Genomic DNA, 24,291 nt, shown 5'->3' with positions numbered 1-24,291 from the left:
TAAATAAATCTTTAATATTTTTTCTAATTGCAAATGTACATAAATGGCACACACACATCATGGTTTGTTTTTTGTTTTTTTTTGCTCTGGACACAAACTACGTTCTCTGTACATTATTCGACAGCAAAACTGAAGGAAACGACTCAGCAAGTCCTCGGCTTCATATTATTATTATTATTATTCATTATTATTATTATTTTTATTAAACATACTTACAAAAGTTATTTTATTATTATTGTCATATATTTTTTTTGCTTGGTTTCTTTTAGAAGAGACTATAAAACACGGAGACTAGTTTGAACAGGGAGCAAGAGGGACCCAGGACGCTTGTAGGCGCCAGAGAGGTATATCTGAAGACACAGTGCTGCTGTCCAGGAAGGGAAAGGGAAAGGAGACCACATGGAGGTTTTTTTTGTTTTTTTTTACATAATGGATGCCGAACCACAGAGCAACCACAAGGGAGTCCCGTTTGGTTGAAAAATCACTGTCCTTCCCCAACAGCCACACCCAACTGCCCACCCACCTTGGGGGGCTTTGGTGAAACCTTCCCATCTTCCGGATAGGGGCACAATCTCTGGGTCTCCCCACACAGATCCTTGTGGCACGGTATGGTGAGTGGTACAGGAGGAGGGCTGGATGGGAAAACCCACTACCAGCTGCTTTTCCTTCGCCCACCTTCTGCACCCGGTTGCCCAGGTGGGTGGACTGGGCTGCTTGGGGGAGAATAGGGGGGGGCTGCTTGGCTCTGGGGCCAAGCCAACCCCCTCCAGCCTATTGTGCTGGATAGAGACCGCCACCAAGGATCTGGGTGGGCCCCTGTGGCTTGTCCCCCAACCCCAATGAGGGCTGTGATGAAGGGGGAGGATGTCGGGCAAAAACCTGCTCCCTGCTCAGTTTGAAAGCAAAATCGACTGTCCCCCCCCTTGGCTCGATCAGGTCCAGAGTTGGTTGAGGGCTCAACTAAACCATGGCACCTTTCGTTCGTGACCCGAGCCCCTGGATTGGTGGGCTCTGGCACCTTCCCAAGAGCAATCCAGTGGATTTTTTACCCATCGGGTCTCATCCAGCAAAACCAGACATGCATTTGGGGTCAACCCGGGCCCTCTGGTTCCTTTGCATTGTGGGTGACGGTTGTGGGGTGCCCCAGCCCCCTCCCCATATAGGGTCTTCAATTCAGCCCTCAGGGATTCAGTGCTGATTTCCCACCAAGCTGGCTTGGCCCGAGTGTCAAATTCGGGATGGATCTTGCATTGGGGGAAAAAAAAACAACCCACCTATTTGATATCAACGTTTTCTCCCTCCAGAATTTAGCAGGAACCACGAAGCTCACTTCCAAGAGGAACCAGACCACGGGGAACCATCCATTATCTGGGTTTTCCAAAGGAGCATTTGGATAGAGCCAGCCCCATTCCGCCCCCCCTGCGTGACTCTAAACACTGCAGCTCCCCTAAATCAAAGCAGCCTTTTCTTTTCTTTTTTTAAAATTCTCAGGCAAAAGAATTTTTTTTTTAAAAAAATGGCACATTATATTCGATACTTGAAAACATCTTTCTCCGTTTTACAAAGAGGACCTGTACAACTTCTAAAGATCAGTATGTATTATAGAAGGATTAGTTGTAAAAAAAAAAAAGAGAGAGAGAGAGAAAACCTTACAGATCGTAACCAGTTCATATGGCGGAAAGTTCAAGGAGAGAGAAAAACGGGGTTCGCACACACGCGCACCCCGAGAATGAAAGGGCAGCAGAGGTCTCTCTCTCTTCTAGGTGCAAACCATTGGGAGAAGGGAGCTGAGGGGCCCCTCCCACCTGCCCAGGCTTGAGGGGTGAGGAAGGGAGGGCATCCAGTCGAGCACCCAGGGGCTGGACTGAACCCCGGATGGCACAGGGGTTCCCTCCTGGGCATCTCAGGCCTCTGGTGGGCAGAGGCGAGAGGGCTTCCTGGAGGGCAGGGTCCAGCATTTGTGACATGGCATTGGGCAAACGTTCCCAGCGCCCTGAAAGTGCCCAACAGGACCAAGGACAGCGCAGGGGAAGGTACCTGCTTACTTAAGGTATGGCTGGCTGGGAGGGACTTCGGATGCACGCCCCACTCAAAGGGAAGACCCCGCGAGCCCTGGGAGTGCTTGGCAAGGAAAGGCGCCCAGTCCCCGGCTGCTTTGCCCAGGCTGCCTAAGACCCTGCCTGGGCACCATGCCCTAGGAAATTGGGAGGAGGGGTAAAAGACATGACTATTGGGAGGCGTCCAGCGGTGCCACTGATCTTTAGGCATTGGTTCCTTCGCCCCAGAGACAGAGAGAGAGAGAAAGCGGGGTGCAGAAAAAGCAGCGTGATTGTCTGCAAACGTTCGGGGACCAGGTGGGATCGCCAGGTGTTGGGGGTGGGGGTGTTGTCAGGATTAAACTTCGGGTCTTCTGGGAAAGGGCCCCGGGGCCAGAGTTTGCACGCAGCCGAGCCAGATGGCGGGCGGGGAAGCGTTTGGAGCGAGAGAGAGATTCAACGTCTGGCTTCTTTTGCCTTCCTTCGTGGCTGCTGCCTCCTACACACCTGTAGGGGGTCTCACAACGGACCACACTGCCAAGACAGGCCCGCCAGCCCGGCTAAGGCTGCCCAGCGGTTCTGATTAGGGAAAGAGGGGGTGGGGTGGCACTTTTCAGAGGGCGCCTCCTTGCTCGGTTACTCTCTCTTTTGCGCGGCCTCGTCGAGGTGGCAAGCTTCCCACGCAGCACCCACACACACACCCTGAAAAGAGGAGAGGAGTCCAGAAAAAGTCTGCTTTGGGCTTTGGGCTGTTTTATTCCTAACGCAGACTGTGAAAGAAAAAAAGAGAGGGAGTTAACCGGCTTTCGTACACGAGGGAGGCTGTCGTTTGTTTTTTTTTCCATCCTCTGGTGCTTCTCCGGCAGCCATCATGCAGGGACCTGCCATACACGTTGCTGGAGAAATAGGGCCCGCCAAGCAGACCCCACCCACCCCTGTGAGCAGCTTGGGTGGGTGCCCTCCCCATCTGTGGGGCGGCAGCTCCCTCGGTGCTAGGAAATTGGGGGAGGAGCCGTTACCCCAACACCAAAACCACCCCCGGAAGGCCCAGGCTGGTTTCTTCCTTTTGCAAACCCCGCCGAAGATTTGACTGCCCTGGTATCCGCTGACACACTATTGCACTACGCCCTGGTGTGGATTGGGTTTCTCGGGCTTCAGAGTTTCACGTCGTAGCAGGAAGCTTATTTTTCGCGCTCTTCTTGTTTGGCGCAGCGAAACAGCCCTTTGGCCGGAGGTTGTGGCCCTGCCCGCATCAAGTGGGCTCTCGCTTTGGCTGGGCAAGGGGAGGGAGGGTCTTCTGCAGCTTTCGCCTCCTTTTCAAACTGTTGGGGGGTGTCTCGCCAGCCTAAAGATGGCCAGGGGCCAAAACGGACCTCCTGCTGCCCAGCTCATTGGGTTGCCTTTGCAGAAGTTGGCATGCAAAACGTGTCCCCCAGACGCAAGCCTGGCTCGTGGCTGCATCGAACTGATGCCGCCTTCTGCCCTTTCCCCCTTTATTTTTGGCCTTGTCTCCAGCCCTGGGGGTGGGGGCAGAAATGCTTGGGTGGGAGGAGCCTAAGTGCTGGAAGGGGAAGGGGGATCCGTGCTGATAAAAGTTGAGCCCCAAATGAATTCTGCAAACTTAAACCGAGAGAGAGTGGAACATCCCTGAACTTTCCGCCCAGGTTGAGGTTTTCTGGCTAGCGGCCATTCTTCAGGGACTCACACAGAGATGCCTGTGCAGAGAATCCTTCGGCCCGTGATGGAGCCCCTGAGCTGCCCCAATTCCTCCTCCGTCCCCTGATGAGATCTGTTGGGGCCAGGGGGAGTGCCATCCCCAGACGAAAGGGGACAAGGCCCCTGGCACCGAACGAGCACTCGGTGGGACGTGTTGGTGGCAGCTAGGACAAATTCCAGGGTGGTGGCAGCGCCAGGAGCCAGGACAGATCAGGGAGAACGTGCTTGGAACAGGGTGCTGGGCACGTCAAAAGTCTCTCCACATTCCTGCCTTTGCTGTTGAAGCATCTTCTTTGGACATCTGGCTTAGCTCCTGCTCGGTTGGAGGCTCCTGTGCAAACCAGCGCCATCCCTGGGCCAGGGGCTGTTGGCGAGGAGCGCTCAGAGTCCACTTGGCTTTGCCCGCTGGAGGAGGCGGACCAGGGGAGTGCCAGGCCCGTGCCAGGTAGCTCACCCCTCCTGGGCGCTCGACTTGGCTCTCCTCTCGCTCACTCTCTCGCACACCCGCAGCAGCATGGTCCCTGGGTTAACAGCTACTGCTGTTCCGGAATTCACCGCTCTCGGTGATCTGCAATTTAGTTGGGTTGGTGGGGGAGATCCCGTTGCGGGTTTGCGTGCTGTACCTCTCTTTCAGCTGCGTGAGGGCGCTCATGAGCCGGGCGTTGGCCGCGTCCAAGGAGGCGATGCGTTTCTCCTGGGGTGGGCAAAAGGGGAGACGGACGGTCAGTGCAAAGATTTCCCCAGCTAAAGCGGTTTTTAAAAAAACTGGGATAAACAAGACAACAACATGGTCCGTCTGGGACGGTTTCTCCCAACCTTGGTGACTTTGAAGAAGTGTGGACTTCAACTCCCAGAATGCCAGCATGCTACCCGGGAGTTCTGGGAGTTGGAAGTCCAGCCGCGTTGGTGGCTGTGCAATTCTGGAAGTCCAACATTTCTCAAAAGTCCCCAAGGTAGAGAAAAGGGACCAGGAGGAGAGAGGTGGCGACCCCGTTTTGAATTGGGGGGCAGTTGCCTTCCTCTTTTCTAGGTTTTGCGATGTTTTTTTTTTCTTTCCCAGGAAGGCGCCTGTGTTATTGATCTGCAGCAAACCAGCTTCTCCTTTCAGCCCTTGCCTGGAATTATTTGGAGAGGCAGGTTCCCCTAGGAAGGGGCTCGTCCTCCAGCCTCGCCTTGGGCGGCTGATGGAGATCTCTGCTTCTCGTCCCTGAATCGATCCAGCCGGTGGACTAATTAATGGATGAGTTGGGAGGAATGGCTCTTGCTAAGGCCAGAGGCATCTCTTATTGCCTCTAATGGGCCAGGGCTGTGGAGATACGAGGAGCCGGGCAAATCCCTGGAGCTGCTCAGGTAGCACAGCCCACCCAGCAGCGTCACTCCGCCTGGGTGCCAGCGGGACCAACGCCTGGACGGGCAGAAGCTCCATCTGACAATGGGCTCCTTCGTCTGACCTTCTTCTTTGGTGGGGGGTGGAAGAGGGTGGAGAGTGGCATGGGTGGGGTGCCTTGCCCAAGGTGCCAAGAGGCAGCCTGGAATCCTTGGTAGGCAGGAACCTACAGCTCCCATCCTGACTGCTCTCAGGATACATTGAAGAGTTGTATAGATTTGTGCTTTAGTTGGGCAAGATTCAGTCTCTCCGCAAGCAGCCATAAGGGCCTGACTCTGAAGTCATTCCTCGGGCGTTTTTGGGTTCCCTGCATTTAACCCCTGCCCAGATTCCCCACCACCACATACACAAACAGTGCAGCTCAGAGAAAGTCCCCACTCCACCTGCGCATCGATGATCTTCTGCTTGGAGTCCACAGCCGCCTGCATTTCCGCGTGGTCCTTCTTCAGCTCCTCCTCCACCGACATCAGCCTGGAGGTGGGAAAGTGGTGGGGTTCCCCTCTCAACGGAACAGCCTTTCTCCCCTTCTTTCTCCTCCCAGCCCCACCATTTTTGGACACAAAGAAATTCTGGCGGCAGGTCTAAGCGCCAGATTCGTGTGAGCTATGCTGGTCGGAGTGGGGCCCGCTGGAGGAATCCCCTGCGATTGACTTTTGGGGAGGGGCACAGAGGAAGTGTGAGGGTTCCAAGGAACACCCCCAAGGATGCTCCATTCCGCCCCCCCCTTCCCCACTTACCTGCTGATGATCCCCTTCATCTGTATCTCCTTGTCTTCTTGCTGCCGCCGCAACCGGTCCTCGCTCTCCTCCAGGCGGGCTTGGTACTCCAGCGCCAGCTTCTGCGTGCCTTCCTCCTGGCACCGGAAGTGCACTTCGTACTCCTCCAGCTTCTTGGCTGACTGGCGCAGCTTGTCCTGCAGCACTGCCACGTCTTGCTGATACTGGGGTGGGGGGTGTCAAAGGGGAAGGGAGGAATGGAGGGACTAGGCCAGCTGTGCCACAGCAGCCGCCCCCTGCGGTCCCCGTCCACCCTCTTTGGAGACAGGCAGGGATCTGTCCTACCACCGGTGCAAGAAGGGAATGCAAGAACCCCACTCCCTCCTAGTGCTGACAAGGTTACCCAGTTAGGTCATGAAATGTCTGCAAGAAAACCACCAAGCTCAGAGAGCACCAGGGACCCTATGCTCCTCCTCCTCCTCCTCCTCCTCCTCCTCCTCCTTTTTCTCCCTCCTCTTCTCCACAAAGCCCACTCCCTTCTAGCACTGATAAAGTTACCTAGTTAGGTCATGAAATGTCTGCAAGAAAAACCACCAAGCTCAGAGAGCATCAAGGACCCTATGCTCCTCCTCCTCCTCCTCTTTCTCCCTCCTCTTCTCCACAAAGCCCACTCCCTTCTAGCACTGATAAAGTTACCCAGTTGGGTCACGAAACGTCTGCAAGAAAACCACCAAGCTCAGAGAGCGCCAAGGAGCCCGCAGTTCAACCCTGAGCTACAAATATGCTCCTTTCTTTGAAAACAATGCCCAGGCCTGGTGGGGCACCCCCGGGAGAATGGGGTGAGCAAGGCAGGCGGGAGGGAAGTGCAGAAGGGGCAAAGGAAGCAGGAGAGGGTGGAGAAAGTCCAAGGGGTGCACTCCCCCCACAGCTAGGGGGCTTGAGACCAAGTTTTCCTCCGTCTTCCCAGAACCGGGAGCTCTGAAGCCAAGACCGCGGTGGTCGCCCTGTTACCTTTTCCTCTTGGCTGAGCTCGTCTTTACTCCTGAGCTTGCATTCTGGCTCGGCGTTTTCCTCCTCCAGAAACTGGACGTTCATGTTCAAGAGCCAGGCGGCCGTGCGGTCCAGCGCATTGGGGTTGACCGGAGAAGGGGCCTGCAAGGAAGGCGCCGTGTGGCGGAGAGAGGGCATAAGGTGGAAGCCAAGCGGGCACAACGCCCTTGGTGGAACAGAGGGGCGGAGAACGGCCCTCTCCCTCCAGGTTCTGCCCTGCTGATGGGGGCATGAAAGTTGGCACGCCAGGAGGCTGCCAGGGGTGGGTAGAAGGGCTGGGCTCGACAGGGCCCTGGCTTTGCAAGGGTTTCAGCGAGGGAGCGTGGGCATCTCACATAGTTTCAGATGAAGCAAAGACACCCCCCCTTCAGTTGTTCTGTTGGGGGGCGCTTTTAATATGTGGATGATTAATATGACTCTGTAAACCACTTAAGAGAGGGCTGTAAAGCACTACAAAGCGGTATATAAGTCTAAGTGCTCTTGCTATTAAAGGGGTAAAAGCCACAGGCGGCTGACTTTCTTGGAGGTGAACCAGGGGTGGGATTCAAATTTTTTAACAACCGGTTCTGTGGGCGTGGCTTAGTTGGTGGGCATGGCCTGGTGGTCATGTGACTGGGTGGATGTGGCCTGGTGGTCATGTAATTGGCTGGGCGTGGCCAACTCAACATCACTCACATCGAGGCACGCATCTCCTCGCCTGGCCTCTTGTGACTGTGGGGATGCTGCAACATTCGTAAGTGTAAAAAAGGTGAAAAGTGTGAAAAGTCACTTTTTTCAGTGCCATTCTAACTTTGAGTGGTCACTCCACACAAGCAAAGTACCAGCAAAGGAGGGGGAAAAAAAAACTCCAGAGAAGTTCCTGAGACAGGAAGTCTAGTCCTGCCAAGAATGTAATAAGGGTTAACGGAGAGGCAGTTTCTGTAAGCAACCCCAGAATGTTTCCTTCCTGCCTTCCTTACAGGATTAGCCCACTAATTTCTTCTAACAACTGGTTCTCCTAACTGCTTAGAATGTTAACAACCGGTTCTAGTGAATAGTTGCGAACTGGTAAAATCCCACCCCTGAGGTGAACCTAAGTGCCCCAAGAAGACATGCAAATTGCAAGACTTCCCGCCAAGGGGTGGAAATGGGAGTGGGAGATCACTCTGGGGAAGACCCAGGTCTGTGGAGCAGCCATCTTGGGGCCCAAAAAGCTGAGTGTGGCCCTTAAGTTTCACACAGAGATTGACGGGGCTGAAGGTGAACAAACAGCTCCAGGATTTATGGCATTAAGTGATAAGAAAGGGCAAAGGTGCTGGGGTTTATGGGGGCAGCAGCTCAGCTCCCCCCACTGGGTGTCTGGTGACAGATATGGCTCCTCCTGAGTGGGCAGAAGCAGCAGAGAGGGGTCCCAAATGGGCATCCTGTGTGCTGGAGGAGCAGGGGACAGAGTGAGGTGGCCAGAGAGGCCAACATGGAGAGAAGCCAGTGGGCGTCAGAGGAGCTGCCTGGGGCTCATGGCCTGGCCCACCTCCCCCCACCCGGAAGCCCCACTCACCTGCTTGTGCATGGTGCGCTGTTTCATTTCGGGGCTGTCTCCCTTGGAGGAGGAAGACTGCTGGCGCAGGCGGGCACCGCTGCCCGGCCAGTCGGGCGAGGAGGAAAGCAGGCCCCCGCTGGCCGGCCGGGGGTACTGCAAGGTGCTCAGCAAGGAGGGAGGGGTCCTGCCCCGAGTGACGGGCGGGGGCGGGGGCGGGGGAGGGGGCTGGTCTATCCGTCGCTGGGGGCCACCACTGTTCTGCCGGGGCATCGTCGGCTGCCCACCCTTCTCGGCCACCGAGAGCTGCCGACGGGCCAGTTCTCCAGCCCGCCGGGCAAAGTCCTCCGGGACGCTGGGGTTGCCGAAACCATGCTTGGTGGCCGCTGCCAAGTCTTCGCTGTTGCTGTGGGAGCTGAGTGAGCTGTGGCCCTCGGAGCCCGAGTCGGCCAGTCCCCGGGGAGAGAGTGGCAAGCCGGCCGCCATCTGGTAGACGGGGTTCTGGAAGGAGAGGGGGGCCAGCAGCTGCGGCCGGCCAGGGGCGTTCTCAGCGTTGGGAGTGGTGGGCGTCTGTGCCGAGCGGCGCACGGTGGCAGTGCCCATGGTGCCGCTCTGTTGAGTCCGCGTGGCCCAGGCCTGCCCGGCGGAGGGGTGGCTCTCGGGGAGCGCTTCGGCGGCCCCCAGCCCGCCGCCCCCGCCGTCCAAAAGGCGATTGTCCTGCAAGTCCACCATGGAGAGGCTCTTGCTGCCATTGGCCATCTGGACGTCGGGCTCATTGGCCTCCGAGTAGCTGGAGCTCCGGGCAGGCGATGGCTGAGCCCCCACAGACCTTGTGACAAAAAACAAGTCCTTGTTTTCAGGAGTTGGAGACGGTAACCGTGTGAAATCTATCAGACTGTGGGGGAAATAAAAATGCATAAGGAGAAGAGGAAGGAGGAAGAGGAGACGAAGACGACGAAGAAGAAGAAGAAGAAAAGGAGAAACGGCAGTGAGGCAGAGAGAGAAAAACACGCTACGCAGAGGACAGCAAGCAAGCAAGCGCATCGCATCCGCCATGCTCAGGTGAAGGACATGCTGAACTCACCCGGGAGAGCTTTGCACCCTCAGGGACCCTCACCCAACCATTATTCCTCTGAGTTTCAGTGTGGGTAGAGAGGCCACCACCTGTGAGGCCTTACCAAGGCCTCTATGCCTGACGGCAGGTGCCATACGGGGCGGGGTGTGTTTGGCCTGTGCAACTGAACTTTGCCTCCCTCCTCCCCCTTCAGCCTCAGCCCCTTCCACTTCAGGGTCTCCAGAGCACACAGTCTCGCCGAGGCCAGGACCGCCTCCCTACCTCCCACCGCTATGGCCAACCTGCCTGCTCTTACCCAGATAGATCGCTCTCCAGGACCATTTTCTGGAGCCCCACGGAGATGCCGTTGCCGGCGCTTGGGGTGGAGGCGGCCGGATCGCTGGTGACGGAGAGCTGCATGCAGGATGGGTTGCTCAGCGCGGCGTTGACGTCCCTGAGGAGGCGCGACAAGGGGCCCAGCTTGGTGGCCGTGCTCTGCAAAGGAGGAAAAGGATGGTCTGTTTGCAGCCTCTTCAGGGACCCATCCCAGCCGGCGCCCTTTGGGGCACCCAGGAAGCTCCGCTGGGCCCCTTGGGATGTGGGTCTCCGGGCCTTACCTGATCCAGCTGAGCCACCACCTCCCAGAGCAAGGAGTGAAGGGTGGCCAGCTCCCGGCCCAGGTCGATGTAGCCCTCAAAGCCGGCCGTGTTGGAGAGGGTCTCCGGGTTGGAGATCTCCAGGAGAAAGCGCTGCATGTTGGTCCATTCGTGTTCCAGAAACTGATTCATGAAGTACATGTACTCTTCCTTGCTCCCAAACCTGCAGCCCAAGGCAGAGGAGGATGGTCGGAACCTGGCTAATGCCCGGCAGGAATATAACTTCCACCTCCAAGCTGGCAAGGCCAGGCAAGGTGGCACTTGAAGGAGCAGGGAAGATACAGCATAAATGGGGAACCTGGGCCAGGCAGGCGGGGTGTGTGTGTGTGGGGGGTCAGCTGCAGGCTCCCCACTTAGGAGAAATGTCAAGGGTGCCAGGGGTCAAAGCTCTGATCCTTCCTTCCCTTCCTTTTCTCCCTCCCTCCCTTCCTTCCTCCCTTTCTTCCTTCCTTCCTCTGTCCCTTCCTCCTCATAGCGTATTATCTGATTCCTTCCTTCCCTTCCTTTTCTCCCTCTCTCCCTTCCTCCCTTCCTTTCTCTCTCCCTCTCCTTCCCTCCTCAAGCGTATTATCTGATCCCTTCCTTCCTTCCTCCTTCCTTCCTTCCTTCCTTCCTTCCTTCCTTCCTTCCTTCCTTCCTTCCTTCCTTCCTTCCTTCCTTCCTTCCTTCCTTCCTTCCTCCCTCCCCTCCCCTCTCTCTTTCTTTTTTTAGGATAAGCAGCTCAGAACTAGCCAGGAAAGCCAGCGGAGAGATTTGTTCCCAGCAAAGCTCTGGCCTTAAGTAGCAAGCTGGCAGCGTGGCTCGTATCTGCATTTGTGTTTTTTTTTCCTTTTTCCCCCATGACTGATTCTCTCGCTTTCAGAGGCTTTAAAAAATTCATAATGGGGAGAGAGGTGTGTGTGTTTGTGTGTTTGTGTGTGTGTGTAGAAGGCTGAATTCTTCCCTTTTAGACCAAACCCTGAATTGGAAACGAGGAGGAGCGGAGAGCCAAAGGCAGAGGAGAATCTTGATGCGTTGGGAAGTTTCTAGTCCCTAGGATCTCACGGGATGAAAATCTACGGTGCCAAACTGGCCACTCGATGGCCTTTCTCTTCCTCCCCACCACCAAAAAAAACCCCCAGCTGATCAACCCCGAGGAGCCTTACTTGGCAAAATTGGCCAGGTTTTGGGTGACCTTGGCGATGAGAGTCAGCGTCCGGGCAGTGCGGTCGTCCGGGTACTCCTGGAGCAGGTTGAAGAGGGAGGGTGACATGATGGCCGGGCAGAGGAAGCGGAGGAAGAGGGAGGCGCTGATCAGGCGCTCGCTGATGTCCGGCCGGCCGCGACTGCTGCACTCTTGGCGCCACGAGGCAAAGACCTCCTTCAGCTCCCGGGGGAAGACGCTGCGGAGAGAGGGAGGCTGGTTCCAGAGAGGCTTGGTGGGTGCCCAACGTCCCTGTCTGGGTGTTAAGGCCCCGGGCATATGGAGGGCACTGCCACCTGGCATCTCTCCCGAAATAAAGCCGAGTGGCAAAACATGGCTGGGTGAGGAAATGTGGAAGTTGCAGCCCACAAGTTTGGGCTTCCAGCTCTCCGGAGACACTCGGCTCCTCCAGCTCTGGTGGTTTGGCCACAGGAAAAGCTCTTGAGCCCAAGAGCGAGCCAGGCTGATTTCCCCGCTCAGTTGGCCATCTCCTGGCTGCTTTTTGTTTCTCTCTCTCCTCCCGCCCCCATCCGTGGCCAAGGAAGGAAACACAGCCAGCAGTCTTAAGGGGGATTGGAGGGGTGGACAGCGCAGGCCTCCTGGGACTCTGACTGCCCTCCAAACTCTCTGGGGTCCTCGACATGAAGCAAGATCCTCTCCACCCCACCAAGCAAACTCTGGCACCCACCTACCAGTACGAGTTAATGATCTTGCAGAAGGCCAGTTCGCAGCACATCTTCAGGTTGCTCTGGTGCTCCAGGAGATCCGAGGAGGAGCACTTGCTGGGATCCACCTCGCAGTTTTCGTCCGATTCGTACAGGGCCTTGATGAACTCCCCTGCGAGCGCAGGAAGGAAAAGAAGGGAAGCCAGGGATAAGAGCCCCTTCCCTCCCAGATTCTGGGGGAGCCCAAAGAAAGAAAGTGAAGGGGCTTCTTGGAAGCTCCACCCCGGGGGCAAATCAAGTTACGGGTCCTCATGACTGCCAATCTCGAGAGGGGAACGGGAGAGGGGGGTGATGTAAAGTCGCTGCGGAGCTCCTTCCGGTGACAGGTTCCCTGCGCAAACCCCCCCAATTCCCCATGCCCCAAAATCACACACCTCCATTTCATGGGTTATTTGCTGCCCCCACCTGCTCCTGCCCCCCCTCCAGAAACTGGCTTTGCCATCTCGGCTTATAGGGAGCAGATCCCAAGGAAGACGAGCCAGAAGCCGTGCAGACAAAGCAGCCAAGGGCCACCTGCCTTTCTGGCGCTTCCCGGCTCGAAGCAGGTTGTGAAGAGCTGGGGAAGGTTAGGAGGAGATCTCTCCTTTGGGTGGGGAAGGGCTGCTGACCCCACCCCACCAGCTCCCCCCGGTCCTTAATGCCTCTTGGCTGGGGCTGGAAAGCTAGCATCTCGGGGAGAACATCTCCACACGCAGCAGCTCAGCTCTGCAGGGAGGAACTGGAGAAGCACCACCTTCCACAAGGCCAGGTTCAACAGCTGCTGCCCCCAAAGGGGGAAGCCCCAATGGAGAGGAGGGGGGGCAGGGCCCAACACACACACACACACACACACACACACACACACACACACCAGCCTTACCTAAGGCGTCCTGCAGGTACTTCTGGCCCACCAGCTTCAGGTACTCCTCAATGGCTTTGGTGGCCAGTGTGTTTTCTCGGAAGATCAGGTGCTCATTCTCCCCGCAGCGGTCGACTTCGGCCATCATGAGGTCCGTCAGGAAGTCCTGGGAAGGAGAAAGGCCCATTGGGGTGAGGAAGTGCCGGGGCCAATGGGTGGTAGGGGAAGGGCCGGGCACATTCACCCTCTCCCACCCTCCCTGCCTGCCTGGAAGGCCTCTCAACACCCCCGGGTTTCAAATTGCTTTCATTTCCTGGCTTGCAAATTCTTCTCCCTTCCTGTCTGTTTTTGCCCACAATCCTGCTTGCTTTGGGGTGTTGGAGGATTGCTTTGCGGGTGGACTGATGTCCTGGGAAACCACCCCTCCTACTCACACATACCCATGCACACCCATACCCACACCCATCCTATATCAAGGCCAAAGAAAGGATGGACCTCTGCATCAGGGCATCCCTGCTTGTCACATATTTGGGGGAGGGCAGCAGCCCCCAAACTCTTCGCAGCTGTCCTGACCCAGGCTTTGTCAAACGTACTTAAACTCAAACTTATCTTAAAAGCAAAAACTATTTCATTGCAACGCTGGGAATGACTTGCGTTCCCAGTCAGAACTAATTATAAACAGTTCCCCAAGATAAGCACACTCCTTTCAGTGCTGTGGAATGTTGCCAGAAACAGAAGTATAACAGAACCCAACCAAAGTACCAGAAAAAACTAACTAGAGTACACAGAGCTTCAAGGAGGACAGGTGTGTGTGTGGTGTGTCTGTGTGTGTGTGTGTGTGTGAAGGTGGATGGTAAGTGCTTGATGAGCCCTGTCCTCTCTCTGTCTCTCCTCTCCTTCACCTGCTCGTCCCCAAGTAATTCTGCAGAGACAGGAGTGTGAGGGTGTGGGGGTGTCTCACAGCAACACTTTCCCCTTTGGGGGCTCAGAGCTTTGCAGACTTGGCAGGTTTTACGAGCATCCTCGGAGCTATTAGGACCAAGAGGGGTTATGAGCCCTGAAAGCGGCAGAGCCCATGGCTGGCTGGCAGCAGCTGCGACTTTGCCCAACCTCCCCAAAACATTAACTGGTTCCTGATGCGGTTGGTTTGCCCCAGGCCGCCTGTTTCTCTGTGTCAGCAAATGCCAGCCATCTCCCCTAGATTGCCAAGCCCCTCCCCCCCCAGGAGAGGGGGCAGCCTGTTTCTGTCGAGTGAAGCTCCGTGGGGTAGTGCCGCCCTCTGGGAATATCTTGTGGGGTGGAGGGAGAGTAAGGAACCCTGTCGCTGGCCTGCCTGGAACTCCAGGGCCCATCAGCCTAATCCATGCATTGGCTCCAATATGTTACTATGTCGAGCTCTCCCCTCGGAGCCATTCGGAGCCCCCATATGCTAAGGCAATCTACCTGAGCAGCAGCTTCACCCAGAACAGCAGCAAACGCAAAGCACTTTGCGTGCATTTCACGTCAAGGGGAAGACCAGGATGGGCGATGCACCTGCCTGCAGCCGCTTCAGGGCTCCCAGGCAAAGGGAGGGACCCCAAAGAGGCTTCTTTGGGGACCAGATTGAGATGAGGGTGGGTGGGGGATACATGGGCTAACTCCCCGGCCGCCACTCACGCCTCTCAGAAGAGCCGATTACTCCACGATTACTCCCCGATTACTCCCGAAAGGAGGACCTTCACTGCGCTCGTAAAATTGATTAAAGCCATAATTAGCTGGACTAACAGCTCTTGTAAGAAATATTGGCCAATCCCCCTCCGCGCTCTGAGAGGAGGGGGCTGAGCGGAAGGCCTGTGGGATTTACAACTGGCCAGCAAATTCTAGCGCTCTCTCCACGATGTAAACAAGGCGGAAGGAGGCTCGTACGGGTTGGCTACCCAATCCATCCATGGGGAGGGGGATCCTGAAAACATACATGCCTCTTCCAAGCACCCAGGGCCACTTGCTTGGAAGGGGAGCCTGGCAGAATTGGCAGGAGGAACAGCCAGTAGAGATCTGGGTGGCTGAGAGCAGAGGCAAGGCAAGAAATCCAGAGGAGGCCGCGCAGCCCATCCTGCAGGGGCTGATGGGCTACCTCATCCTTCCTGGGGTGGAAAGGGGAGGGGGGTGTTTACTTTACTTTACTTTATTGTCATTGCACCTCGTACACTGAAATCAAACACCGTCTTCAGGGCACATCGTGAAAATAACATGAAAATAAACACAAACACACATCCTTCACACCACATTGAATGGAAAAACCCCCGACACCACACCAACACTGCACTATACAGCAGAATTCAACAGAGCTACTGCCCTGGGATAGAAGCTGTTTTTCAGCCTGTTTGTCCTTGTTTTTATTATTGTCCTGTACCGTCTTGGCAGATGGTAATAGTTCAAAAAAAAAAAAAAAGGATGCCCAGGATGAGATGGATCTTTGAGAACGGTTTGAACTTTCTTGAGGCAGCGAGAGAATGTTTTGAGCTTTCTTAAAGCTCTTCCAAAAAGGGGAGAGGGCAATTGCATTCTATACAATTGATATTGTGTTAATATTGCATTATATGGTAGAATTCCACAGAGCTACTACTTTGGGATAGAAGCTGTTTTTCAGCCTGTTTGTCCTTGTTTATATTATTGTTCTGTACTGTCTGCCAGAGGGTAATAGTTTAAAAAAAAAAAGGGTTCCCAGGATGAGATGGATCTTTGAGGATGTTTTGAACTTTCTTAAGGTAGCGGGAGCTATAAAGCTCTTCCAAAGAGGGGAGAGGGAAACCCATGATCTTCTGGGCAGAGACGTTGTCCCAGGAACAGCAGTCCAGACAGCACATCATAAGGAAGTGGGGAAGAAAAACCCACACTGACCTGCCAAGCTTTGCCAAGACCTTCCCACCCTTCCAGGCTGCCTTTTTTTTTATGGGCACAGCAGTTCTGTGACAATTTAATTCAACCTTTCGAAGTCAAAATGATTCAGGGGCAAGTGACAGTTTGTTGACACAAAGGATCAGTTGCCCAAGCTAGGCCAGAGCTGGGTTCGACTCCCTGAACGGAAGTCATGCCCTGTTCCCCGTGGGAGCGGGTGAGGCCTCCCTGTCCTTACCTTGGCTTTTCCTGTGCTCTGCAGGATGTGGACCAAGGCCGAGGCCATCTCCTCCTTGTTCTTGACACTCAGCAGGGGCTCCAGCACGGAGCAGAGAACCATGTAGTTGTTGGTGATGTACTCCGCAAACTCCTTGTACGTTTCCATGGGGAGCACGCTCATGCTCTGGTAGCGTGACTTGATGCGGATCATGGGCCCTCCGGACTTGCCCTTGCTGGGGTTGGGCGTCACGACCGGGTACCACTTCTCCACGAACTGGCGCCCCGTGACGGAGCCGGCTGGGATGCTGACCAGCCCGATGAAGTTGGTCTTGTCTTTCTTCTTCTTCTTGTCCGTCTCCTTGTACAAGTGGATGGCGATACTCCGCAGTGGCGGGAGGTTGTTGAATTCAAAGTGCTCTCCCCAGAAGACATTGTCCGTTTTCAGCTTGCAGGTGGTGCGGGCGTAGAGCGCCTCGTCCAGGCAGAGTTCGCACAGGTAGCGCTTCTTTGCGGGCAGTTCTTTGGCTTCGATAATCCATAGCTGGAGCATGTTCTCCACTCGCCGACTGTTGTCCTGGGAAGGAGATGCAAAAGAAGCGATGATGGGCTTACCTCCGCATAGATACATAAAGGGATCTCGTCAGGCCAACGATTTGTACCCTTGAGAATTTTTAGCCACGTCCCTAACAAAACAACTTCTGGATAATATCCAGTAAACCCTTGGTTGAGCAGACTTCAGATACATCCGAGAAATGTCCCAAATGTGTCAAGACACTTGTGCAAATAATGCCATTTACATCAATTATATATGGGTAGACTAAACCAATGGTGTACATTTGTATTTAACAGATGTTTGGATTTAAGAGATGTTTGCATTTAACAGACATTTGGATTTAACAGACACTTGGATTTAATGGACCCTTAGATTTAACAGACACGAACCTTTTCCAAAGCATTCAGTGAATTGACATTCTACCAGACTACGAGATCTGTTATCCCTGCTAAACTTCTCCCTTAAAGGGAGTTGAAAAACTGGGGAGAAACAAACAAAGGGACATCTTGCCAAAGACCTTCCCCAACACTACCTTGTTCGGGTGCACGGCTCGCCGCAGATTCTCCATCCATTTGTCCCGTTCTGCTGCAGACCGGCAGGAAAAGCATTTGCTCCCAGACGATGTTGTCACCTGGGAGAGAAGAGAGAGCTGATGGCCGTGGGGGTCTCCGGGCAAGCAAGCAAGAGCAAAGACCCTCAGATCCTCAGCGATTAAATACTGAGGTCAAGCTTGGGCCAATGGGGCACAATGTTCGGGAAGCACTGTCAAAAATCAGCCACCTTTCCCGATTCTACCCTCATGAAGTTGATACTGAGGTAGGCTGCCTCTAGCTGTGGAGGTTTCATCCTTCGTCTCCTGAGTGCATCATAAAACCAAGCAGGACCCACACCTGGTTCTGCCTTCTGCTTTCCATCCAGCAGCGCTCCGTCTCCCTTCCGGCCCCCACCGCACCCACCCCCAGCTTGCCCCTCACCTCGAAGCAGAAATCCTGGCCGAGGATGCTGCTGTGCACAGGCTTGATGACCACTTCCTCCTCCATGCTGAGGTCCAGGGCTTCCACCGCGCTACCAGGGCTGAGCAGTGACTCGTGGGAACGCGACTCCTTCAGCCTCGGCATTAGATGGGATCTGTGGGTGGCAGGGAGGAGGAGAAAGGGGACTGAGAAGAGCCTCCAGCACTCAGCATCTCCAGCGGCCCCCTCAGGGTTGCAAAGATGGTTTCTCCCCGTCCAAACACCCCCAAGACCCACTGCGCAGCAGAGTCCGCCCAGCCTGGAGGGAAGGAGCCGCGACTGCTGAGATAGACTTCCTTCAATCACCCACCCACCGGCCCTCGGGCGACCGAGAGTCCACCTGCAGCGGAAACCGAAGGAAAAATCTGAACAAAGGAAAGGAGGCAAAGCTGGGAATTCAGAAAGCAACGGAGCAACAGCAGGGTGGCCCCAAGCGAGCGGAGGAAGCCTGGGTGGGGGGCACTGGAGGGGGCAGCGGGATGGGAGGAAGGAGAACTGGGCTGGCAGGAAAATGAGTGTCTGGGGCTGGGTTGGATTAGCGGGGATCTCCTGCAGGAGTGGGGGGCAGCCATGCTATGACAAGTCTGACCAGGGGCCGATCCTGGCATCTCCAGAGAAGCACAGAGGGGGATCTGGGGCTCACTTAGAGGTCCCCCCTCCCCAGACTCTCGGCTCAGAGGTTGGAGGTTTCTGGATGGGAAGCAGGAGGGCTGGGGTGGTCCAGAGGGCAAGGAAGCTATTTGTAGGACAGTGTGAGCAAGAGGCTGGAGGGAGGAAGAATAGCTATTGTTGGACTGGGAGGAAGGGGGGGGAGGGGGGGGGAAGCTGGGGGGGGGAGCTCAGCAGGGTGGGAGGAGGGATCAAATTGGAAAGCCCTCCAGGAGGAACCTTTTGTGACAAACACATGTTGTTAGAGGCGTCATCAGCTGCGTTTTAATGCAACCAGACCTCCTGGTCCTTTTGGTGCCCAGACGAAAACGGCTGCTTTCCTCTACAGGATCCATTCCAGATCTATCTATCTATCTATCTATCTATCTATCTATCTATCTATCTATCTATCTATCTATCTATCTATCTATCTATCTATCTATCTATCTCTCTCTCTCTCTCATCTGTCTGTCTGTCTGTTTATCTATCTATCTTTCTATCTATCTATTATCTATCTATCTATCTATCTATCTATCTATCTATCTATCTATCTATCTATCTATCTATCTATCTCTCTATCTCTCTATCTATCTATCATCTATCTGTCTGTCTGTCTATCTATCTATCTATCTATCTATCTATCTATCTATCTATCTATCTATCTATCTATCTATCTATCTATCTATCTATCATGTATCTGCTATCATTGATCTATCTATCATCTATCTATCATCTATCTATCATCTATCTATCTGCTATCATCTGTCTGTCTGTCTGTCTGTCTGTCTATCATCTATCTATTTCTCTCTCTCCTTCCCTCCCTCCCTCCCTCCCTGCCTCTCTCTCTCTCTCTCACACACACACACACAACCAGGGTCTGGGCAGGCCACTTGAACCCTTCACACCCGCCGATTCTAACCTTGGTTCTCCCAGGAAGAGGGCAGGGAAGTGAAAGTAGGACTTGGGTGCCGCTGGGCCACCGAGACCGGATCCTCCCTTGGCGGAGACCGAATTGCAAATCAGAAAACCACCAAGAGCCCCCACCCCAAACAACTGCATTGCCCCAATTCCTCTTCCTGCCTCCCCCCCCCCCAAGAGTGGAGAGGGAACAGTTGATGTGGGAAACTTGCAGAGGAATTGCTCCAACACAGGGCTTAATCGATGCGTATCTGTTAATTGATTAAAAACGCGAGGTAGGAACAGTCACACGCGGGACTAGACTTAACAAATATGCAGACAGGAAAACACATGCAGATGTATGGATGTTTCTATCCGCATCTCTAGGCGTGTGGATTGAGGGCATATGTTTGTTTCAAAACAAGAGCCTGGCATGCATCATCCCGAAGACCGACCCTTCCTTCCTTCCTTCCTTCCTTCCTTCCTTCCTTCCTTCCTTCCTTCCTTCCTTCCTTCCTTCCTTCCTTCCTTCCTTCCTGCCTGCCTGCCTTCCTTCCTCCCTCCCTCCCTCCCTCCCTCCCTTCCTTTCCTTCCTTTCCTTCCTTCCTTTTCCTTCCTTCCTTCCTTTCCTACCTACCTTCCTTCCTTCCTTCCTTCCTTCCTTCCTTCCTTCCTTCCTTCCTTCCTTCCTTCCTTCCTTCCTTTCCTTCCTTCCTTTCCTTCTTTCCTTCCTTCCTTCCTTCCTTCCTTCCACTTCCCACCGGAGAGAATAGATGCTTCCCTTAAACCTGGAAGCTACAGGAGCGAAAGAAAGGTAGCTATTTGTGCCCAACTGCAACGCGCTAATTAATTTATCAAGCACTTCTTGTGAAGAGGGATGGGTTGGGAACGGAGAGGCTCCCTGGCTGGCCCCCCAAAGAGCAGCTTTTCACACCCCGCCAGGGTGGCTGAGATGCACCCGGCACCGAGAAATGCACAATTGCCACGGCTGCTGTCCAGGAACGGAGGGCCCACCCTCTGGACGTGAAGTCAGCAAGACCGGGCATCTATAAAACTCCTGTGGTTCTCCAACTGGCCCTGATTTAAACCCTGATTTAAACCCTGATTTAAACCCTGATTTAAACCCTGATTTAAGTCCATTTCCTTCCTGCTGGGCTCTCGTGCTGCAGGGGCTGGGGGGGCTGGCCAGCTCCCTCCGCTGGTTCCCTGTAGAACAGCTAGGTTGTAGGTGGTGGGCAGGGACCATCCTGTAGCTCAGCAGGGAAGGCCAGGCTGGCACCGAAGCAGCCCAAGAGGCAGAAGGGAGGGTGTCTGGCAAGACAAGGTCTCCCCTCCTCCAGCTTCTCCTCTGATGTGGATGAGTGAAAAGCCCCCCTCCCTCTCCCGCCAGCCCCAGTCTCCTCACCCGGAGAGATGTCCAGCTCCACTGCATCGCCTCTCGGGGTGCCCGGCTGCCAAACATCTGCCCCACGGGAGACGGGCAGCTTCTTCTGCCCCAACACACAGCTCAAGCAGGCGCCCCCCTGTGCCCTCCCACCGCACCCCCTCCTTGTGACCCCCTTCTCGCCTCTCCCGGCACTGCCTGGGCGGCGGAGGCGCTGGCAATGGCAGCCCGGTGGCGCTGGCGCTGATTGGCCGCCCTGTAGCTGGGGAAAGGAGCGACATCTGCTGTTAATGTCAACATTCACACACTGGAAAGCCAGCCACCCCACCTCCCGGGCTGGCCAGGAGGCACTCTTGAGGCACTCTTCACGGGGCCCGTCCATGCGGGTTGTGTGTGTGTGTGTGTGTGTGTGTGTGTGTGAGAGAGAGAGAGAGAGAGAGAGAGAGAGAGAGAGAACAGGGAGACAGGAGGCTTCAAACCGTGCAGGAGGCGGAGGACAGGATGCCTGGAGAGAGTGGGCAAAGAGAAGGAAAGGGAGAGAGAGAGAGAGAGAGAGACAGAGAGAGACAGACAGGCAGATGATGGATGGATGGATGGATGGATGGATGGATGGATGGATGAGATAGGTAGGTAGGTACGTAGGTAGGTATATATATATATATATATATATATATATATATATATATATATATATATATATATATATATATATATATATATATATATATATATATGATAGATAGATAGATAGATAGATAGATAGATAGATAGATAGATAGATAAATGAGATAGACTGGATGAATGAATGAATGTGCTGACTGAGGGAGGAAGGGAGGAAGGTGGGAAGGCAGGTGTGGGTGTCCACCTGTCTGCAGGGCTGGCCCCCCAACCAGTTCAGCAAGTCAGGGGCACCTATTGGTGGCAGGAAAACGGCCCCTTGGCAGACCCATTAGGGAAGCTGCAGCCAAGGCCAGGTGAGGGGGAGGCAGCCACCCAAGTCCAGGAGGCTTCCTACATACAGCAGCACCTGAGCCTCTCCAGGACCAAGTGAGGATGGCGCCATAAAGGCAGGAGACGGAATCCTCTCCACGGAGGACATTGCCCGCTGCTGCTCAATGTTTTCTCCCTAGGAAGCGCCAGGAGGGACCTTTCCCACCTGGGGCCCTCCAGCTGCTTGCAAACTGTCGTAAGTGTGAAAAAGGGTCATAAGTCACTTTTTTCAGTGCCCTTGTAACTTTGAATGGTCACTCCACACAAGCAAAGTACCAGCAAAGGAGGGGAAAAAAAACTCCAGAGAAGTTCCTGAGACAGGAAGTCTAGTCCTGCCAAGAATGTAATAAGGGTTAACGGAGAGGCAGTTTCTGTAAGCAACCCCAGAATGTTTCCTTCCTGCCTTCCTTACAGGATTAGCCCTGTAATTTCTTCTAACAACCGGTTCTCCCAACTGCTTAGAATGTTAACAACCGGTTCTAGCGAATTGGTGCAAACTGGTAGAATCTCCCCCTGGAGGGAACTGTGGGGCATCCCGGCTTCCCTGGCACACGGCCCTCTTAAAGCCCTGGGCCATTTTTCTCTGGCAGAGGGGGAGGGGGAAGTGGGGAGAAAGTAAGACGGGAGACCCAATAGAAGTTCACCAAATATGCACAGCAATGTAGGGGGGAAGGAGGGAGGGCGTTCGCCCCACCATGGTAACAGGGGTGAGCGTCATCCAATGCAGTGAGTGTGCAGGAGGTCTTCTCCAAAAAGAATTAGCTTGTGGAACTCCTTGCCACAAGACAACGGACAAGGAACCCCCCCCCCCAAATGCTTCAGTCGAGGGCAACATTTTTCAAGGCTCTCGGATGTTGGGAGGGGCGGGGAAGCCCAGCAAGAACGGGTTCGCAGCCTCCGTTCCCACAACCTCAGCTTTCCCAAGAAGGAGGGAATTCTTTAAAACAGATTTAACAGCTGAAAAGCGCCACTGACCACTCAGTTCCAGCTCACTGTTTATTTCCCAGGCAGAGCAAAAATCTTGGCTGGCGTTCAGCCTGGCTAGCTGGGAACGTGGCTGGGTGCCCATGCGGGGTGTGTGTGTGTGTGTTCACAGGAGCTTCAAGCTATCACAAAACTGGGAAAAGATGCAGAAAAATCTGATGAGATTCGGGTGCTCCAGTCCCCACCCACTCCTCCTTGACCCCTCTTGTTCTGCTGCTTTTAATTGGAAAATCTGGGTCGCCTCCTCCCTTTTTAAAGCCAGGACCACAGAAATATTTATATTTGCCTCTCGGTTTTGGAGCTGGTTCAGAGAACCAGTCCACCCTTCCAGGATATTTCCAGTTCTCTAACTCCCCATATTGTTGTTTCAAAGGAGAGGAAGGAAGGAAGGAAGGAAGGAAGGAAGGAAGGAAGGAAGGAAGGAAGGAAGGAAGGAAGGAAGGAAGGAAGGAAGGAAGGAAGGAGGGGAGGGAGGGAGGGAGGGAGGGAGGGAGGGAGGGAGGGAGGGAGGGAAGAGTGTGCATGTATGAGTGTGAGAGAGAGAGAAAGAAAGAAAGGAGGGAGGGAGGGAAGAGCATGTGCGTGTGTGTGAGAGAGAGAAGAAAGAAAAAGAAAGAAAGAAAGAAAGGGAGGGAGGGAAGGAGGGAAGTGTGTGTGTGTGTGAGAGAGAGGGAGAGAAAGAAAGAAAGAAAAAGAAAGAAAGGGAGGGAGGGAGGGAGGGAAGAGTGTGCATGTGTATGTGAGAGAGAGAGAGAGAGAGAGAGAGAGAGAGAGAGAAAGAAAGAAAGAAAGAAAGAAAGAAAGAAAGAAAGAAAGAAAGAAAGAAAGAAAGAAAGAAAGAAAGAAAGAAAGGGAAGTGTGTGTGTGAGAGAGAGGGAGAGAAAGAAAGAAAGACAAAAAAAGAAAGAAAGGGAGGGAGGGAGGGAGGGAGGGAAGAGTGTGTGTGTGTGTGTGTGTGTGTGGAGAGAGAGAGAGAGAGAGAGAGAGAGAGAGAGAAAGAAAGAAAGAAAGAAAGAAAGAAAGAAAGAAAGAAAGAAAGAAAGAAAGAAAGAAAGAAAGAAAGAAAGAAAGAAAGGAGGAAGAGAGGGAGGGAAGAGCGTGTGTGTGTGTGTGTGTGTGAGAGAGAGAGAGAGAGAGAGAGAGAGAGAGAGAGAGAGAAAGAAAGAAAGAAAGAAAGAAAGGAAAGAAAGAAAGAAAGAAAGAAAGGGAGGGAGGGAGGGAGGAAGAGTGTGTGTGTGAGAGAGAGAGAAAGAAGAAAGAAAGAGAGGGAGGGAGGAAAGGAGGAGAGAGTGAGAGAGAGAATGAGAAAAGAAGAAAGAAAGGATAAATTATTTTCAGATCTCTACTGCTCCTTCCCTTCAAAAACCATCTGCAGCCTCTCCTTATCTGGCACCCACCCAAGGAAAGGATTTCAGCTTTTGAGTGCCCGGCTGGGGCACGTGGGAGAAGATTGACCCGGGCACACCCGGGTGGGGCTCCAAGGGAGGCCTGGCCAGTGGGGCTTGGCAATCCCTCTGCTTCGGTCTGCCAGCGAAACTGGGCGAGGCTGGAAACTAGTTCCCTCTCGCCTCTGACCGAGAAAGTCATTTCCAGAGCAGAGAGAAATGGGTCCTGACTACTATTTGCAATGCCAGTTGGGCGGGCGGGAGCAGAACGCACCCTGTCTGATGGGTGGCCCCCTCCCAGTTGCCCCCCCTGGCCTGGTCCCTCGGGATAAACTGGGAGGGCGGGTGCAGAAAAGGAAGGTGGGAAATGGAGCAAAGCCTGGCTGCAGGGAAGACAAAACGTTTTGGAGAAGCACCCTCCCTGTGGGGCAGGGGGCAAGATCTATCTAGGGCAGTGGTTGCCA

General features: G+C 54.3%; 1 protein-coding gene across 11 annotated transcripts in view; it reads right to left on the bottom strand.

Moving 5' to 3' along the window:
- Window positions 1-2,767: 2,767 nt before the first annotated feature.
- DAB2IP (DAB2 interacting protein) overlaps window positions 2,768-24,291 on the bottom strand; it is an 80,222-nt gene continuing 58,698 nt past the window's right edge. For 7 of the 11 annotated variants that reach the window (XM_087943952.1, XM_087943943.1, XM_087943945.1 and 4 more), the window contains 13 exons: window positions 17,501-17,654; window positions 17,059-17,157; window positions 15,993-16,547; window positions 12,899-13,043; window positions 12,007-12,151; window positions 11,277-11,513; window positions 10,093-10,294; window positions 9,792-9,970; window positions 8,443-9,316; window positions 6,867-7,007; window positions 5,877-6,079; window positions 5,523-5,610; window positions 2,768-4,446 (listed from right to left, as the gene is read on the bottom strand). In XM_087943952.1, coding sequence (XP_087800078.1) covers window positions 4,279-4,446; window positions 5,523-5,610; window positions 5,877-6,079; window positions 6,867-7,007; window positions 8,443-9,316; window positions 9,792-9,970; window positions 10,093-10,294; window positions 11,277-11,513; window positions 12,007-12,151; window positions 12,899-13,043; window positions 15,993-16,547; window positions 17,059-17,157; window positions 17,501-17,654 — 3,190 coding nt within the window. In that variant the 3' untranslated portion in view covers window positions 2,768-4,278. The remainder of the gene's footprint in view (window positions 4,447-5,522; window positions 5,611-5,876; window positions 6,080-6,866; window positions 7,008-8,442; window positions 9,317-9,791; window positions 9,971-10,092; window positions 10,295-11,276; window positions 11,514-12,006; window positions 12,152-12,898; window positions 13,044-15,992; window positions 16,548-17,058; window positions 17,158-17,500; window positions 17,655-24,291) is intronic. The other 4 variants (XM_087943944.1, XM_087943947.1, XM_087943948.1 and 1 more) reach the window with 1 other exon arrangement.

This window comes from Notechis scutatus, chromosome 15, assembly GCF_049901735.1.
Source record: "Notechis scutatus isolate UNSWTSFEM ecotype Mainland chromosome 15, rNotScu1.2, whole genome shotgun sequence".
Lineage (NCBI taxonomy): Eukaryota > Metazoa > Chordata > Lepidosauria > Squamata > Elapidae > Notechis > Notechis scutatus.
Note: the sequence above shows the minus strand (reverse complement) of the source record. Positions and strands in the feature narration are given on the sequence as shown.